The sequence below is a fragment of the Bos indicus genome, chromosome X (genome assembly GCF_029378745.1).
Source record: "Bos indicus isolate NIAB-ARS_2022 breed Sahiwal x Tharparkar chromosome X, NIAB-ARS_B.indTharparkar_mat_pri_1.0, whole genome shotgun sequence".
Lineage (NCBI taxonomy): Eukaryota > Metazoa > Chordata > Mammalia > Artiodactyla > Bovidae > Bos > Bos indicus.
The window spans coordinates 48,454,542-48,474,323 of record NC_091789.1 but is presented as its reverse complement, the minus strand read 5'-3'; the positions used below and the strand labels follow the sequence as shown (position 1 = coordinate 48,474,323).

The 19,782-nt window shown below is 37.2% G+C and overlaps 1 protein-coding gene across 3 annotated transcripts in view; it reads right to left on the bottom strand.

The window, feature by feature from the left end:
- DIAPH2 (diaphanous related formin 2) overlaps window positions 1–19,782 on the bottom strand; it is a 984,078-nt gene that overhangs the window by 158,257 nt on the left and 806,039 nt on the right. For all 3 annotated transcript variants that reach the window (XM_070783973.1, XM_070783972.1, XM_070783974.1), the window contains one exon: window positions 14,312–14,407. In XM_070783973.1, coding sequence (XP_070640074.1) covers window positions 14,312–14,407 — 96 coding nt within the window. The remainder of the gene's footprint in view (window positions 1–14,311; window positions 14,408–19,782) is intronic.

The window sequence follows — 19,782 nt, the reverse complement described above, 5'->3', positions numbered from 1 at the left end:
GGTAAAGAACCTGCTTGTTGATGCAGGGGACAAGGGACGCAGGTTCAATCCCTGGGTCGCGAAGATCCCCTGGAGAAGGGCATGGCAACCCACTCCAGTATTCTGGCATGGAGAATCCCATGGACAGAGAAACCTGGCAGACTACAGTCCACAGGGTTGCAGAGAGTCGGACACGACTGAAGCAACTTAGCACACACACATTTAGACCCTCTTACCAAGACCCCATTATTCCTACAAGGTGCGTGGTAAACTGATGTGAAATAAATTTGACAAAGAAACAATGTGTTTTAAGAAGATGACTGAGGTCTTCGCATCATTTAGAGGAGGAAAATTCCAAGAATAAAAGAGTCTGGCTCTATGTTAAAGCAGGAACTTCCCTGCAGAGAAAAACAAACAAACAAAAATGAAGGCATGTAATACCACTGTAGCTGCAATCTTTCTGAAGTAGGACACTCAGAAAAGGGCACAAGCTATTCATGTTTCCAGAAGCATTATGTTTAATTCCTTTGTGAAAGACTCAGCAGCTTAGTGGAAAGAAGCAGCACATGGAGGGCAGGGGGGTGTCTACCCTGGAAAACAGTCAGTACTGCAAGGAAATTTGCTTAAACTAATATTAGAAACAAAATATTTCAGAAATGGTGCCTCTAATAATGTAATACCCTAAGGCTAGAATAAAAGGTCATAGCTAATTGGTACGAAAGCAGCTTTGGATACACAGTTAGGAAGTGAAATTCTGTGATGAATTCTACCCAATCACTACTCTTTATACCTTCGATTATGCCAGGACATGTACCATGTGTCATAAAGCTCACAAAAGAAGTCAAAAGAAGGCATACTTCAAAATTGAGCTCTTTTCCAATTAAAAAAATGGATTTGCCACATTTAACTTGTATAGCCAAATCAACTAGGGTAACAATACCTATTTGATGGTCAAGAATAGAAGTTAAGTAATAGATGGATAGATTATGCATAATTCATAACAAAAATGTTTTTGCAGGACTTAATGAAAATAATCACGATTGATAAGAGGTGTTACCTTCTAAGGGGCCCACTTGCATTTAGGTAAATAGATAAAGCACACACACTATACAGTCTCACCTTTACTGGAATGAGTCTCCAATTAAAAAAAAAAAAGTTAATGAACAGAGGTATATGTTTTCAAAATATTACAAAAAAATTAACATATCAATTAGCTTATAAGGAAAGTGCTCTTTAAATAAATTTGTTTTACATGCCTTAATAATAAAGAAAGCTCCTTGGAGTAGAACTTAATTATGACTTAAGTAAAACCTAAGATTTTACTTCAATGAATGCAGAGAGACAAAAAAACAAAAAACACAAAAACAAAAACTACACCTGTCAAACTACTCATTGAAATCCCAAACTTCTTCCTTTTCACTGAAAACATTCATACCTGTCAAGCTGTAAAAGTACACTGTGATTTGAGGAATTTTTGTGAAAGGGCATTTTGGGTTTTGTTTTTTTAAGACTGTATGCTTTTTTTTTTTTTTTAAGACTGTATGCTTTTTGAGAGCAAAAACCCGTGTAGTCATTTCACAATTGTCTATACTAATTGGTGAGATAATTTATGTAGCTATACAAAGGGTTTATCATCTATGTGACACTTTCCTCACTATCAGGAGTACTTATAAATTTCAGCAGCACTGACATCATAATTTCAGGAGTCCACCCAGGAATGTCTTCTTGTCCCTTTGAAATGTCCTCCATTGATCCCTTCCCTGCCACCGAGATCGTAAACAGTTTGGCATAAAGAGAGGGTTTATTTGGAACAGTAAATATTGGCAATGGTCTTTGTTTTCCTAAAAGAGACAGAATGCTGAAATTTAAGAGAAGTAAAATAGACTTCAAACAATACTGATACAATTTTATTTCTCCATTTCCATTCCTGAGTTTTTCTTTTCCATGGCTAATGTGTGATAGGTCAGGTTGGAACAATGGAGGCAGGAAACAGTGTTGTGAGGGAGATAAACTGATAAAACAGGATTCTTCTGAAGCAGCAGAAGAGAAGTGAGGAAAGCGGACAGGAGGACAAAGGTGGACAAAGTGAAGACAAAGGACCCCAGGACTGAAAAGCATGGTAAGTAGGAAAAAAGACTACTGGAAGCATAAGGATAATCTACAATACAAAAATTTGTGTGGACAGCATTCAACTTGACCATGATCCTTTTTCAGTGTTTTGCATCTTCCTCTGCTAGGAAATTTCAGTTCTAAGTGAGCCATGCAAACTGATTGATACTATTTATGGCAACTGAAAAAAAAATTAAATTGCTAAATTTGATACTTTTCTTCCCATTTGCCCTTCCCAATCTGCTACCACCTGAATTTAACATTTAAAATATCCTCCAATAATTTCCTAGAAGTTTGTTATGTTGAAATTTCATTTCTAAATTTATTTCCTATCTTGGACCATTACCCCTCGTCAGTAAAGATGGTCATCCTCTTGGTGCCTTCATGTTGTGAGTTTTTAGGACTATTGACTGAACTTGGTTTAATGTCCTCTATATGTGCATGAGAGTTCAATTTGGACATTAAAGTGAAATCTACATACTAGAAAAGTTTTTTTAAGTCCTTTTTCTTTTCAGTTTAAGAATATTTGATTCCAATTATCTGTTGATATGACAAAATGAAATCTACAAGTATATGCACAAAGCACAATTATCTCTCATGATTCCTGTCACATAAAATAGTACTGATACAGATGACTGAGATGTAGTCACAAACATAACTAAAATAAATACTGGATTATCCACGCAGGGCCATAATATTTATTCTCCTGGTACAAATTTCCCTTCACAGGTTAACTCCAAATATTTGAAGATAATCAGTTTATTAGGAAACTAAACATGTACACTTTTGATTAATAGCTATAAGGCTGCTACAAATCTAAGAGGAATTCTAATTGTGCAAGAAAGATGAAATTCATGCATAATAGTATTAACTTTCCAAACAACAATATAAAAATCATATCCTTTTTTTTGTGTTTTTTTCATTTCTTTGATCCAGGATATACATTGACTTGCTGAAACCAATGAAGAGTAGTGAATACGTATGAAAAAAATAATCCCTGTTCATTGTCCAGAGAATACTGTTTGCTTGCTGTATAGTACATCTATGCAAGACAATATAACAGACCAGTAAACCCAGAAATCTCAAGCTAAAACCTTCTCAAGTGGAAAGGAAAATATGATCCTGGATTCTAGAAAGTCTCTGAAACAAACAGTTCAAATCCTTAGAATACTCCTACATGCTAGATAAAAACTCCTTAAATTTCAGAAAGATCTGTCCTCCTGCGTAAATCTGTGAGAAAACTGGAAAAACAATTATTATTTAACATTATTCTAAAGAGATTCATTAACTCACCACTTCCCCTGTCTTATAGAATATATTTGCAAAGACTGATGAGAAGATATGTAAAACTGAAAGGACTCTTGTCAATCTGCTTTCCCTGTAATTTCTCTATTAGTATTTAGGAATTTTGCCCTCTAAGTAGTTGTAATAGAACAAACCATGATTTGAGTAGAGAATGAGAAAGAGGCAGCAGTCAAATACAAGCACAATGGACGGAAGAATAAGAGTAATGGCATACATTTATATTTTGTGTTTTATAAAAACTAAGCATTTTTCTTTACTTGTCAAGCCTAAGCATTACTGAGTAGAAAAGGTCATGTGAAGGTAACATACATAGGATATTCGAGTTTGCCCATAAAATAAACTCAGATTTAATGGAATTCCATTTATAGTGATGTATAATGGAACTTCTATTTCTTTCATCCTCCAAATTTCAAACTTGAGAGATACCTTTAGGTACAATATATTGAAAAGGATTTCATGTAGATTCAATTTCTTTTCAGATACTTGTAAAGTATTCAATAAGCAGTTATCAAGAGCATATACTATACTGAGTTATATGCTAGGTAATACTAAAAATAAATCACAAACCTTTAATAGTGAAATATAGTTATAACCTTTGTTGTATTTTAACACTTTGTATCCTCAATATCTTTAAGAAAGTTGACATTGAGCATAACCTTAAAAGGCTTCCTGGAATAGGTGAAGCACAATATTAAGTTCAAGGTATCAGGCTCATACTTTCACAAATCCAAAAAATACCAATGAATAATGAAAGAACTTGAATCTCAAAGGGGTATCATAGAGCCTTAGATAACCACTGCTCTCTTCCTTCCTTCTCCTTGCACTCCTCTCATTTTAATGGACACAAAGAAAGGAGTAAGGCTCATTAGGAGTAATACACAGGAGAGATGTGTCCAAAGGTTTCAGTAAAACTGGGAGATGGGTAGGGAGTACACTTATTTCCAGGTGAATGTAGCTGCCTTTGGCCATGGGGGCAGCAGATGGAATTCAGCTGGACAGGAAGCAGTGTTTATAATTTCTTACCATCTTGAGGAAAAATTTCAGTAATATGCTACCAAGTCCCTATGACAGAAATAAGCCTATCGTCACTACCACCATTTAGGACAATCATTTCCCTTTAATTTTGAAAGCAATTAGGTTTTTAGAAAATTTAAGATACTTATAACAGTCTGAAAAATACCTTGTCATTGAATATAGCTACAGATGCACAGAGTGCCTGCTCATATTAGAATGATACCATGCACCTGACATATAGGGTCCCAAACATGTATTCCTGAACTGAAGGTCTGTAAATAAGCAGGTGGTTGTGGGAGCTGAGCTACCAACATTAGCAGGTCCAGGAATTTTTGACATGGAATTAAAACTACCAAGAGGAATTTACTGCTGCATAATAATTGCTTGTCTTAACTTATCCCATATTCTAATATCTAAAGGAAGCCTGATAAATTCATATTCTCATAAAAATCAACTGAAATTGACCTTATCTCCTACTAGCTTGCAGAAATCACCAATGAAGAAATCTGCAGCAGAGCTGATTATATTGTGTAGGAGAACAGACAAGCAAAAATGATTGAAATTTCTATAGAGAACATCATCAGTGGTTGCTTAGGACAATTTTGCATATAAATAGGGCATAAATGGTCTGTGTTCAATTTGTTCTCCAGTTGTCAAAGAATAATCAAGGATAGACTACACAGCAATCTTGTTTCTGCCCTCCCTAATGCAAACCTAGATCTTCTTAATCAACACATGTATATGTCTGCCCCAAAAGTAAAATTCAATTTCCATAAATAAAAAGAAAAAAACAAACAAAAATTGAGTAACTAATACAGGTACACATTTCATCATAAGAGTCACATGAAGTGATTGAAAAAAAAGACACTAAGTGGCCTTAAAAATTAATAGCATTTTAGAACTCAGGACATCTGACTCACTCTCACCCCTATCCAAACACACTCTCCTAAAACTGTTTTTGCCAAAGTCATCAATGAAGTCCTAATATTAATAGTTAAATCTACTGGATCCTTTCCAATCCTTATTTTATTGGCCCTCCTGGCTACATCTGATGCTATTTAGCACTTAGTCTTTGAAAAGCTCTATGCCTTTAGCTTTGGCGGTACCACACTACCCTTTTTCTCCCCACTCCTCCATAACCAACCCCTAATGCCCTCTTTTATGTGCTTTGGTTTCTGAGCTAGTCCCATGAATTGGTGGTTCTCAACTTTCATGGCACATTCAAATCACCTGAATAACTTCTTTTTAATTGAAGTAGAGTTGATTTCTAATGTGTTAGTTTCAGGTGTACAGCAAAGTGATTCAGGTATACATATATGCATATATCTATTCTTTTTCAGATTCTTTTCTACTATGGGTTACTACAAGATCTTGAATACAGTTCCCTGTGCCATACAGTAGGTCTTTGTTATTTATCTATTTTATATATAGCAATATATCACTTTTAAAATATACTATTTCTTAGGCTCTTACTCCATAGATTTGGATTTGATTATTTCAGAGAGGAACCAGACATGAGTATTTTTTAAAAAGTACCTCAAAGTGATTCCAGTGTTAGCCAGGGCTGAGAACTAGTGCCACACATGTTTGTTTTCTCCAGGGTTCACCCTTTGTAGGCTGCTCTACTCATTTACCCTAGATTATCTTACCTGCTCTCATCTTTCTAACTGTCACTGAAATGTTGATCAATACACCAAGACCCTAGTATTTACCCTCTATTTATTGTCAAGAGGTAACTGAGCTAACACTACTGAGAACACTGAGTGACTGGCCTGAGGATTATTCGATCCTTTTTGTCTCCTTCCCCACCTCCACTCCCACCTGCACTTCTCTGCATGAGCCACAATGTCATTCATTTTAACTTACCCAAATAGAACTCTGTACTAGATAGCTATGAGTCACATACACACAACAGATGAGAAAGTGCTTTGTTAACTGTAAAGCACCAAGCATGCTAAAGTACTTTAAGTACATCACATAGTATATGTTCAATAAATACAACTGAATTAAGAGGGAAACATTAGGTATAATAATTTACTAATATAATTGGCAACACCATTCAAGACCCTTGAAAGTATCTAGTTTACTGTGAGGATCTCTAGAAGAGACACAATTTATCTTTTCTTTCTCTAACTCCCTTTTTTTCCCCCTTCAAATCCCAGCATTTAAGGATCAAAAGATATTCTTCATTCTTTAATCCCTGAAATCTTCCCTCTTGGCCCTCACTGCTCTATTAGAACTGCTTGGGAAAAGGACAGCTGTTACCTGCTAGCAGACAAACTCACTGGTCTCGTTTCAGTCATCATTCTACTTAACTTTCTGCAGGATGTGACCTTACTATCTCCATTCTGAAATTCTCTCTACCCTCTGTCTTCCCGGCATCACTTTTTGCTGCTTCTTTTCTTCGCTTTCTAATTATTTTGTCCCCTCGGTGTCCTTTGCTGATTCCTCTGTTTGCCTCCCAAATACTGCAATTTGCAAAGACACTATTCTTGGCCTTTACCTCCCACTGGATACACTCTTTCTGGGGGATCCCAAGGTTTCTACAACTATATACATGCAGATGTCCCTCAAATTGGTTAATTCCAGCCTCAGCCCCTCCTGCTTTCGTGTGTGTGTGTGTGTGCGTGTATGCGTGTGTGTGTATGCACAAATAATTAGGTAATCCTCTACTTAAAAACTTCTGTTGGCTCTTGGTTGAAACAAACTTTTCATCATCGCCACTCCTTTCCATTTTCCATTGCATGCATTTGCCATCATTCCTCATGTTTTCCACATAAACTACTATTCATCCTTCAAAACACAGTTCAAATGACACTTTTATCATGAAAACTTTCTTCAGTTCTCCAGGCATTTTATTCCTCTTTTAGCACTTTCTACATACTCATACCATAGCATTTATATTATGTATACTCTGTTTTCCCCATGAGATGCTGAGTTCTTGAGAGCAAGACCTATGCTTTTTCCATCTTTGCCCTCCAGGGTTCAAGCACTGTTGCCTGACTCCTACTCTTTAATCAATAAATAGTTGGATGAATACCATTTTCATTTGTTTGCATTATGTCAATATTTTTTACTAGATTTGAATTGCATATTACAATATAATAACTTTACTACAGACAAAATGGGGTTGAGTCAGCTAGTCTAAGATTCTGACACTTAGAGACTGAAAAAGCTCACGGGAAAGAACTCATCCTGAGGGAGAAAGAAGTAAACAGCTTAGAATGAATGACCTGCTTGACCTAGTAAAAATGATGAAACAAAACCAAACAGAAAACCGCAACAGACCTGATCATCAAAAAAGGGAGGAGGATACTGAATGCTACATGGGTTTGTCTTTGGGCCTTGGTGCATGGGGCCAAATCCCATGGAGATCAAGAGGACTGTAACTTATACCTGAAAGCTGTTTTTCTAAAAATGTCTGTAAGACCTTGAGGCATAAGTAGTATATTATCTTGGTACACTGGTGGAGTGTTAGACTGTACATGGGTGGAGTGTCACACTAAAAGAAGAGAGAGGCGTTTCTTCCCACTTTGCCACTGACAGCTCTCAAGCTCTGGCTGAAAGCAGGAGGATGCCAGCTGCTGTAGCAGACAGCAGGCAAGGAAAGCAGGGTATTTCAGATGAAAGCAAAGGAACAGTAGCTACTGTGAGGTAGAAAGGCCTAAGAAAATGTGGGTTTGGTTTTGTTACAAAAATATTTTTCCTAATATTAAGACTTAGAGTTTGATTTTTCCAGTTGGCTATTGTTGTTTCCTGTCTCCTCTCTGTTCTCAAATGGTAAATTATATCTTCTCATTTAGACTTACCTGGAGAATTCCATGGACAGAGGAGCCTGGCAGGCTCCAGTCCATGGGGTCACAAAGAGTTGGACATGACTGAGTGACTAACACTTTCACTTTTTCACTTCCATTTGCTGATCCATAAAACTAGATCATGTGTCTCCTGTGTTTCTTCTGTTTTTCCAAATTTAATTTTCTTAGTTGCCTTGTGTGTTTCTAAAACTAAATTACATTTATTCTGTTTCCTGGTTTCATGTCTTTGTAATGCTCTTCTTGTGTATGTGTGTTTTTAATGTCTAGAACTATATATCAAAATCTAGTCATAGCCAAAATAGCTCAGTTAGATATCGATTTATTGCTGAGAAGCCTGTTTATACTTACAGTGGGCAGAGAAGGAAGAGGTGGAGCTGATTAAAAGATAAGCATGTTCGAAGTATCTATAGATATTCAGAAGAAAAAAAAAAGAGATTTGGCATTGTGTATATATTTTAAGTGTGGTTTTTACTCCTGCAAGGTTTTCTTTATGAATTTCTTTTTCCTCCAAAGCATATCTTTGACCTTATAATGACAAAGTTAAGAATACTGATGGACAATTCTTTACAAAGTAGGTTGTAAACATATGGGATTTATTACCTTAAATGCTAACAAAGGCTGTAACAAAGAGAGTCCAGAAAGATTTGGCCAAATTCAGAGATGATAGAAATCGAAATGTTCCTTTCACTCACCAAATTTATAGAAAGTGTAGTCTATATTTTAGATAGTAAAGAAACCCACCAGCAATGCATGAGACCTAGGTTCCATCTCCGGGTCAGAAAGATCCCCTGGAGAAGGGAATGTCTACCCACTCCAGTATCCTTGTCTGGAGAATTCCAAAGACAGAGGAGTCTGGCAGGCTACAGTCCATGTGGTCACAAAGAGTAGGACATGACTGAAGTGACTAACACATATTTTAGGGAATACAAAGGCTAGAGGGTAGGGGATGTGGGGAATTATTCTATGTCCCGTGCTACATAAACACATGATTCCTATCTCATTATGGCACATATAAGATTACACTTTTTTTTAAATTGAAATGTTTTTACCTGAAGTACAGTTGATTTACAATGCTGTGTTAGTTGCTTGCATTGCACTGGTATCACGTGGATTACATTCATGTTTTTCAAATGGTCTGTGGGCTCATTGAGGCAAATATCCTATTTGGTGTTAAATCCTCAGCACCTAACCCAGCATGTGATGCCCAGGGGACAGTCAATAAAATTGTTTAATTCTGAATGAATACTATCTACCCCTAGAGCCTCACCATCTACTAAGTTCCTCCATTCTGGCTTCCAGTTCCATTCCATTATTGAAAAGATGCTCTTAAAATGTCACTAGAAAGCTCCCAAATGGCAAATCATTGGTCTTGATCTTATTTGATTTCACTGTAGCATATGCCATTGTTGAAAATGCACACCTTTTTTGCCTTCCTTTGCTTTTAGAACAATAATGTTTTGATTGGCCTCCTACCTACCCAAGTGTTCCTGATCAGACTTCTCTGCTAGTCTTCTACTTTTAAACCCTAAGGAGAGGCATTTTCAAAGTTCTGGGTTTGGATTTATTTTTCTTAATAATCCCTCTAATAATCTCTTCCATTTCCAAAGTATTCAATATAATCAGAAATCTCACTAACTCAATCATCTTGTGATGAAATCTCCAATCATATTTCCAAGAAACTTCTGGACATCTTGATCTCGATGCTCTGCTACCACTTGCAGTTTCACTCGCCCCAAACCGAATTTGTCTTTTATCACCATTCCTTTTCCTGATCTCAATAGTTTTCTCTCATAACCCAAGTGTCCTCCCAGCTATTCAAAGTCAATCCTAGGGTTATCCTTGACTCTTGGTTACTTCTCTTTCCCTAAATTATCTCCTTTTGTCTAAAGATATGACAGTAGAATCCTAAGTCATCGCCCACATTCCTATAGATTAAATATTTCAATATATAGCTTTGGTCATATTCTTCCACTGCTAAAAAGCTCAGTACATTCCCATTGTTAAAGAATGATACACCTTTGTCTCTTATTCAAGCATTCTCTGATAGGGTAACAACCTACACTTTATATAACCTATTTTCTAGTAGTTGTGCTATTTGCCACTCTCCCAAAATGCTTTGCAGTTTCTAAACTCTTAATGATATTTCATCTAACTCAAATGCCCACTATCCCCACCTCCAACTCCTGCTGAAATCCATACTCATCCTTCAAAGTCTTTTTCTCCATGACTTTTTATGACATATTGATATGGCATGATATTTCCCTTCTCAGAACTCACATAGGATGCTATTAATATCTCTTGTATAATGCCCCTATTGTCTGCCTTATCCTGTAGTCTTCCTATTTTTATCATTTCTATAAGACACAAGGGTCTTACAACTAAGGAAATCTTAATTATTTTTGTATCTCTCATCATGTCTAGCATAGTACCTTTCACAAAACAGAGGAAGTTGAGTAAATGAATGGATGTTTAGGGGTTCATTTCCTAATTTCTGAGTTTGACACCAGCCCAGCCATAATCTGGATTAATATTCAGCCAGTGGGCATTGGTAAAGCCATCAGGCTATTCCTTACCCTTGCATGTTCTGATTGGCTGGGGCCCATGCTATACCAGTTAGTAATATTTTCAAAATAACTACAAATGTGATCCTCTCCCTTAAAATGGCTTTTGGTGCCCTAAACTGAAACAGTACATTCAGCTGAATGGGCTGGAGGCAATATTTGGGAGCTCTTTCTGAGTAAACTAATGGGACTTCTTCTTAGGGAGGGGAACATCGCCTCTCTGCAGAAGATTTGCAATTTAGGCAACTCTTCATACCATTTATTAACATTTTGATTTTCTAATGAAAAATACAGACTCTCACTTCATTTTCTTTAAATATGGAACGGAAAACACTGCAATTAGACGCACAATTGTAGGGCTATGTATTGTACACGTTGAAGTGTCCATCTGTAAGCAATGATAAAGAGTTTTTGGCAAGCAGAGCAGTACTTCTTTGCTGTCTGCAGTTGACTTTGATTTCAGATTTTTTTGGCTATTTCCTCTGATTTGACTTGACTTGGAGAAAATAGTCTTCTTTATAATTTATTTTTTCTGCTTTTATCTCACCATGGTGAAGTAAAGGTCTTTGTACAGGAACAAGGATACTGGGGTTGAACAGGGAAAGTGTAACACTATAAAGTCAATGGGATCTTGGGAAGGAACAAAATAAGGTGCCTAGGAAAGTGAAAACAAAAGGAGGCCAGCAGGAAAAGAGGATCTTAGCTAAGAGAGGCAGAAACAGGGAGGGAATGTGGAAAACCCCCCAGTTCTGTTGCTTTAAGAAAGAGGGAAGCAGACAAGGGAGTTTTTGGCAGACTTGCAAACTCTGTGTCTGCCTTCCCCTCCCTCTCCCTTCAAGCACTTCTACTGATATCCAAGATGCTTTACCAATCATTGCCACTGTCTGCCTTCTGGTTTCTTCTCACCACTGGACATGTGCATTGGCTGCTGCTCCTTGGAATGACTGCCAGAGCTAACGGGGCTGATATTTTTGACCCTATGTGCTTGTGGAGGCCCTCCAACTACAAAATAAGAGAGGTCTTAATTTAGATTACTCAGAATCAGTACTAAAAAAGTATACAGTTTGTGAATATATTCTTAGTGTTTTGCAGTTGACAACACTACATTCCCTTAGTACTAAACTCACAGAAACCCCATGGAATGATCTCTCTCGGTACCATCTTTGTACAGTCAGTATGAAGTGTGAGACTAATCAGACAGGAGCCTTAGCAAATGTATTTTAAAAATAAACAGCCTAGAAAGATGACGGCAGTTTTTTTATGGCACAGAATAAGGTGCTTTTACTTATAAGCTGCTTAACAGAAAACTGCACTGATAGAAAAATTATTTCAGTTTGCTTTCCACTGACTATAAATGCTCTGATTGTTCAAGAAAGAGCAGGACTGGTTTTTATTTTCCTTAAAAGGTGGAAGGGGCCTCTGGTAGCATGGGAGAATATTTGCATTTTACAGGTCAAGATTGAGGACAGATAAGTAGTGCTCCTGACATTCTACCATGCAGCATTACCTTAAAAAATATGGACATATATAAATAGAGATGTTAACTTTCTTTCCTTCAGTCTTCTACTCTTTTTGTAGGCCATCTGCAATGTCTTCATCTACATAAAGCAGTCTTACACTCCAATCAAAACATTCTTCTTCTCTCAACAAAATCTAACTTTCAGGCTAATCTACCCATCAGGATTCACTCAAATGTGAAAAAGATGAAATAAAACTTATTTTGTCTTCTGCCATGAATTTCACCATTGCCAAAAGCTTTTCTGGATCATTCTTTTTTTTTTTTTTTTCCCCATGCTGCACCTAAGGCCTGGCACAGCCAAATAAATTTTATTTTATTTTTTAAGTGGAGGGAGAATGATGGCAGGGACCGGGAAGCATCAATGTTTCCTAACTCAGGTGTCATGAACCGAACAGCAATGTAGTTCCGTAGGATAATGAATTTGCTTGTATGCATTTGAAAGGTGACCACAGAGCTCTTACACTGCTTTCTAAGACTGTTTCTTTGGTGCTTGTTGATGAATAGTTTTGACCCTTAGGGTCTCTTTTGGTGCTTGCTGTTGGATGGTTTTGTATTTCTGCATCCCACAGTATATTAGAGGATATTCCACGTGGTTAATGGTTTCTTCAGCCCAGTGGTGGTTCCTGCTAGGAAATGGTTAACATCTCTGAGGGGCCTCTCTGCGGGTGGCTCTCGGAGCCTGTGAGATATGTATTTGTCATCCAGGCATCCTCTCATTGTCATGGAGATGGGGGATGGTGGAGAGGTCAGCTATACTTTCTGTTACTTGTCAGCCTTTTGCACTCATATTCCTGTGCCGGGGACAAAGCTTGGTCATTCATTCTTCACTGGACTTCATTTCTTTCATTATTTTGTTGGGAGTACAATAGTTTTGAGAGGTACCAATTTCCATTTTGCCTTTTCATACTGTTCATGGGGTTCTCAAGGCAAGAATACTGAAGTGGTCTGCCATTGCCTTCTCAATGGATATGAGTCTGAGCAAGCTTTGGGAGTTGGTGATGGACAGGGAAGCCTGGCATGCTACAGTCCATGGGGTCACAGGGAGTCAGACACGACTGAGTGACTGAATTGAACTGAATTTCCATTTTAATGAAATATGATTGTTTCTATTCCAAACATAGAATATTTTTGAATTGTAGGCTATGCAAGGCAAATCTTACTAATCTAAATTAAGTAGAGTTTCCATGTTTACTATTAATTTTCCTTTTTTCATTGACACCTCCATATCACTCTACAGTCCATGAAGAGAACTTTTACAAACAACACATATAATTTCTCCCTCTACTTCAAGAAAGATAGGAATTAAAAATATAAAAATGTCCTTAAAAGAAGTAGATAGCTCAGCCTACTTGGATTATTCTGTAAGAAGTTCTTATTTATTTCAGACATAGGGTATGAAGTGGAAAGATGGACAACATTCTGGTTCCTCTTGAGGGAGGGAGCCTGTTTTGTTTATGTTTTTTCTTCCACCAACATCAATTTCATAGTGTGGCTTTGTTATTAATCTAACACACACAAAAAGGGGTTCCAACACTTGAGACTTCAGGGCATCTTGGATCATCAGTGCCTCTCCTCTCTTTAGTAACATGGAGAATGGATCACAAAGCCAAAATGACCTCTGAAAAGAAGCATTATCTCAGTTTCCTTACCTGTTACATCCTTCAAGCCAATTATTTGGGATGACTTTAATTACAGTTACGATTTTAAACCATCTTCTAGACAAATCACATGCTCATAAAATAACAAATAAAAATATTTAGTATTAAACACAGTTGGAATACTTGTTTCTAAACTTTTTTGCAAAGCCTACTGTTATTTGAAGACGCTTTTACAAAGTTAAAACTTGTGATCAGGTAGATATAGAAGCCTGCTGAGACTTCACTCATGAACTGAGATCAACTGTTTCAAATACATTTTTTTTCATGAGAAAGGTATTTTTGTTGTTGTTGTTGTATTTGGTTCTGAGCATTTACATTCTATAATACCATGAGAGCTAGAATGGCTCCTACCTGGATTCCTTGGAATCCGCTTTCTGCGGTCTCGGAATGCCGCCCCTGATTGCAGGGCTTCCAGAAGATTATCCATCACGCCTGTCTCATCACCCTCTGGAGGAAGGGAAAACTCAGAATTAATCTTCAAGCAATTAAAGTTAAACTACAGGAAAATAAAGGGAAAAACTCCTGTCAGATTTACATAATACCCTTAAATTAAAGACATATATCTGTTTCAACATAATGCATCCTGTCAGTTTCTGGCACCACAGACTACTTTGCTTATTACGCACCATTAAGCAAAATTCATGCCAATCCCACTGTTCTTTCAACTTAAAGACCTTGGCTTTTGTATTATTGATGGCATGTTCAGTATGTAAATAAACAGCAGCTGATCAACTACTGTTGCCTTCATGTTAAGATTCTTATAAGATATTCCTAAGTAAGAAACCACTGACCTGGCTTAATGCAATCAATGTGCAGGGTGTGATTTGATGAAGCAGAGTTACACAAGGTTAAATACTGATTGTATTAATACATTCAGTATTCAACCGTCATCTGCAATTATCTTAAAAGACACTATTTGCAAAACACATTTGCATTCAGCTCCTACCTAATCCATATCCTTTACCCATTTTGAAATGCTGACATTGTAGAAGGCAAAGGTGACTACATCATCTGAAAGGCCACATTTTACACTCGAGAGACATTAGCCAGAGTCTCATCACCCCCTTTTAGAATGCTGTTGTGCTTCTAAGCTTTTCCTATGAGTGGGATACTCAAAAGATGTTCATGGAAGTTCCCAAAGGATATGTCTATAAAACATTTCATCTTACTCTTATCTTTGACAATTCTGGCCATCAGAAACACTTTTAAGATTTGTTAGAGCAAGTGTCCATTGCCAGAAACTCTCTAAGACACTGTGGATAATCCACAGTGAGCTGAGGAGGCTTTTCCCAACAGACCTCACTGATGAAAAAGACCCTCATTAGGTAGTTAATTTGAGTGGTAGCTAATGTATGGGTCTAGGGTAGAAGACCGGAGAAGGCAATGGCACCCCACTCCAGTACTCTTGCCTGGAAAATCCCATGGACGGAGGAACCTGGTAGGCTGCAATCCATGGGGTCGCAAAGAGTTGGACATGACTGAGCGACTTCACTTTCACTTTTCACTTTCATGCATTGGAGAAGGAAATGGCAACCCACTCCAGTGTTCTTGCCTGGAGAATCCCAGGGATGGGGGAGCCTGGTGGGCTGCCGTCTATGGGGTCGCACAGAGTTGGACATGACTGAAGCGACTTAGCAGCAGCAGGGTAGAAGACATTTGCAAGCAGGAGGGTTAAGAGAAGAAAAGCGTGGGAGTGAGGCAGAAGAAATTGTTTCTTATGTTATTCTTAAATTAAATTTAAATCCTACTTTGCTTAAAGGATTGACTGTGGGGTGTCAGATCATAGGAAAAAAAGTATTCTCTTATGGGGCAAGAACAAGCTACAATCTTTATTATGTTCTTCATTTGACTTGAGATTTCCTCAATGTTACAATCATTGTTTTATTTTTAAAATCAATCTCTAGGACAAGACATTGAGTGAAAAAATAGAAGGAAACTCAGAGGTTTTCAGGTATAATATTTGATGAAAACAGGGAAAATAAAGGGAGAGTGGAACTCCAGCAACTAAACAGGGAAAGAGGATGTTCACTTTTAGGAATATTAAGGCTGCATACACATCTGAACCATCACTTGCTCTTTACAATAGAAAGAAAAGAGGAAATGCAGTCTGGCATGACTTGAATGTATCAGTGAGAATTAAATTTTATGTGGTAGGCACTTGACATTGATTGTATCTTTTTTTGGCTGCACCACACAGCTTGTGGGATCTTAGTTCCTTGACCAGGGATCAAACCCGGACCTACAGCAGTGACAGCACTTAACCACTGGACAGCCAGCTTGGTGATATGATCCTCCCAACAAAATACTGAAGCAAATAATATCTATGTTTTTCAGCTAGGTATACTAAAACTTAGAGAGTTTAAGCATCTTGCTCCAGATCACACAGCTGGCATGTGGAGGGGCCCTGGTATGAACCCAGATCAATTGTTGCATGATAGCTAGAAGAAGATGAAATGGACTAGACATGTGATAGCCACATGATGAAACATCATAATGCTGTTGTTAAAAAAGAGCCAACAGGCCCAAAATGGAGTCACCTGTAAAAAGGCTCACATCACCAAATGGAGACTTAATCTAATTGCAGTTTCAGCCTCTCCTAGGAATATAATCTTAATCACTCAGTCTGAAATTTCCTGGTCAACACTAGAAAGGAAATCTACCGGATAGACCTCCCACTGTGCAACAAAGGAAGGTGACCTTGTCTGAACAATCTACTCTTTGCTAGAATAACTTCCTTGTCTTGTTTCCTTCTGCCTATAAAAGTCTTCCCTTTTGTACAGCTCTTTAGAGCTCTCTTCTATTTACCAGATGAGATGTCACCCAATTTATGATTCATTTAATAAAACCAATTAGGACTTTAAAATTTATTCAGTTGAGTTTTGTTTTTTAATGCTATGATATGGGTTTGAGCATTATCCTATAAGCCAGCACTAACAGATATATAATACAAAACCACAAATGTGAGCCACATAAATAATTTTAAGTTTTCTGTTAGCCATATTAAAAAAGATAAAAAGAAACCGATGAAATGAATCTTAATATACTAATATTTATCTAAATATATACAAAAATTATATGTATTTTACATTCCTTTTATCAGACCAAGTCTCATAAATCTAATGCAATTTAATTTCAGCATCTTTCATTTCAGATTAGTTACATTTCAAGTGCTCAATAGCTATATGTGGCTCGTGGTTACTGTATTGGGCAGTACAGCCATAAGTAATATAGGAAGTGACTTGATATGATTTAGAAAGTCTTTAGAAAGACTTGTCAGACAGCACTGTGGAGGATGACTCTGGGGACAGCATGACAGGAGGTAGGGAGATGTTTAGGAGTGTAATGGTAATTCTCTCAGCAAGAGATAAAGGACTGAATTCAAGGGTTAACAGAGTAACTAGAAAGGAGGGATATTTTAAAGGTATTAATACAGTCAATAGGACCTGGCTGGAAGGGCGATATCAAGGGGGAGAAAAAGAGTCTAGAAGACAAAGGATAAACAGGTTTGAAAAAAATTGCTTTTTGAGGAATATCTAAGCAGAGAAATCTAGTAAGAAATTGGAAATATGAATCTGGAGCCCAGGAGTGAAGTCTAGACTGGAGCTAAAAATGAGAGTGTCATTGGAAGATGGGTGAGAGGATCCTGAGATAATGTATGAGAAGAAGGGGAATAGAATATATTTTCTGAGGATCTCAATTTTTAAAAGGCAGTCAGGGGAAAAGAAGACATGGAAGGAGGTTTTAGATACAGAAGTACAACCAGAAGAGAACCAAAGTACAACTAAATTTCGTGCATCCTTATAAAAACAGTCATGTAAAAGGATGAATACATGTGTATGAGTCAAGAGAACAGAATACCAAACAGTATGTATTTATTATTTAAACATAAATGAAGGGCAAACATGAAAAAAGTCTGTAACATAATGATATTATGGATAGCATGTCATTAAAATTCTTTAATGCTTTATATTGTTTATGGACTAAAAAGATGGAAAGAACAAATATGACATAAAGTATAGAGGAATTACAAATAAATCCCTGTGCTTAATTTAGTGGTTGCCACCTGACAACATTTAACAGAATGTTATGTAAGATCACCATTTCTCAACTTTTTTCCCCATTTTTGTTCCCTCCTCCCCTAAAGGAGCCTTGTTAGATATCTTTTCCTAATTTCCCCATATTAAAATTTAGTATCACAGATATAACTATATATATCTGTTTATGTACTGTGGCCCTTTGGAAAGTCACAGACCATTGTAATATCTAAGATTTTTCTCCTCCCACCTCTCCAATAACCAATACTGATTCCCTTGAGGGTGATATAGCTCCTGCTGAGAAGGCATATGCTAGATAATTCTGTTAGGGAAAAAAAAGAAGAAAAAGAAGCCAGGTCTTGGTAAACCTCAGTACTGCCTTTAAGGAAAGAAATGTTTGTTTCAAACCACTAGTCCACCATTACTTTTTGTTTGCTTCATGATAACTTTCAAAGGAACTGAGAGATCTTCATGAAATGTTCAAGCCTAAGGAGTAAAGGTTTTATAAATATATTATAGACTTGTCTTCCTCAAACAAAATGAAAGTCAACATGATCATTTGAAAGTTACCCTTCATTTTAAATACATTTCAGCAAAATTTGGTCCATGATCAAATTGTGTGAGGTTTACAGTTCACTTAGATTTTCCAAGTTCACAGAACTACTCATTCTTACTTAGATGTGATTAGCAGTGAGTAGCTGTTTGACTTTTTAATTTTTTGGTTTATGAGATCAAACTCAGGGGAAAAAATCTTTTAACTGTTTTATTTATCATTGAAAAGAAAAATAGCCTTATTGAATTACATGGAAAAATGTGTTTTCTTACAAATTACAATACCTATTTTACTGAGTGAAACAATATCAAGGAGAAATTTGGTAATGTCTTTCAACCACTAAAATGGTAATACATGGGCATGTCTGAGAAATAACAATTCAGAGGTGAATTTCTAATCTTTCATCCTGAAATTAGATCACAGACATTGTTAAGGAGCCAGGAGAGCTGCATGTAATACAGTGGGCTCTGTGTGAGCTACTTATCTCTGGGTAAAATAAAAGGCATGGGTTGTATCTTCCATATCATGTTTCTAACAATATTGGCCATTCTGTAGATGCTGAATGCCCACTGATTTCAATTTTCAGCATCACTACTTACCTGTGTGTGTTGACTCAATTTCCCCAGAAGAGTCTGAAGATACCACAGATTAAAATCAGCACCAGGTCAAGTAATGAACTCTACTCTACTTTTATATAAGGCTGTCTGCCAATGGCTAGCACAAACTTATTCAGAGGAAAGGCCCTATGAATTTCTCACATTCGTGGACATTTTGTGGGCACAGGCATTGATGACTATTATTCTGGACTATTGTTTCAAGGATGTTTTTAACTGTCAACAGCCTTGAAGATACAATGTCTTCCTCCAGAGCATAGGGTAGGCTTACTTGGAAAACAGATTATATCTCCCTCTAGGGCAGATGTCAGACAAGTTTGCTTTCAACCCACTATACAAGATTTGGGTTCTCTTAAGTATGGGTTCCTCAGATGTGACACAACCCACTATGTGCCTAGTACCCACCTGGGCCCACCCTGGCATCACCCTGTGGGAGCTGGAGGGCAAGGGAAAGCAATTTGAACATGAAGCTCACACTGCTCTCTGTGCTGCGAACAACAGACTTCTTTGTCTCTGACCCCGGAATCTTGTGTCTTCTGCCAGCTCCCCTGAAACTTTGGCAGCTGACTTGTTAGCATGCAAGTAGAGCAAAATCTCTGACCCTTTACAATTTTTGAAAAT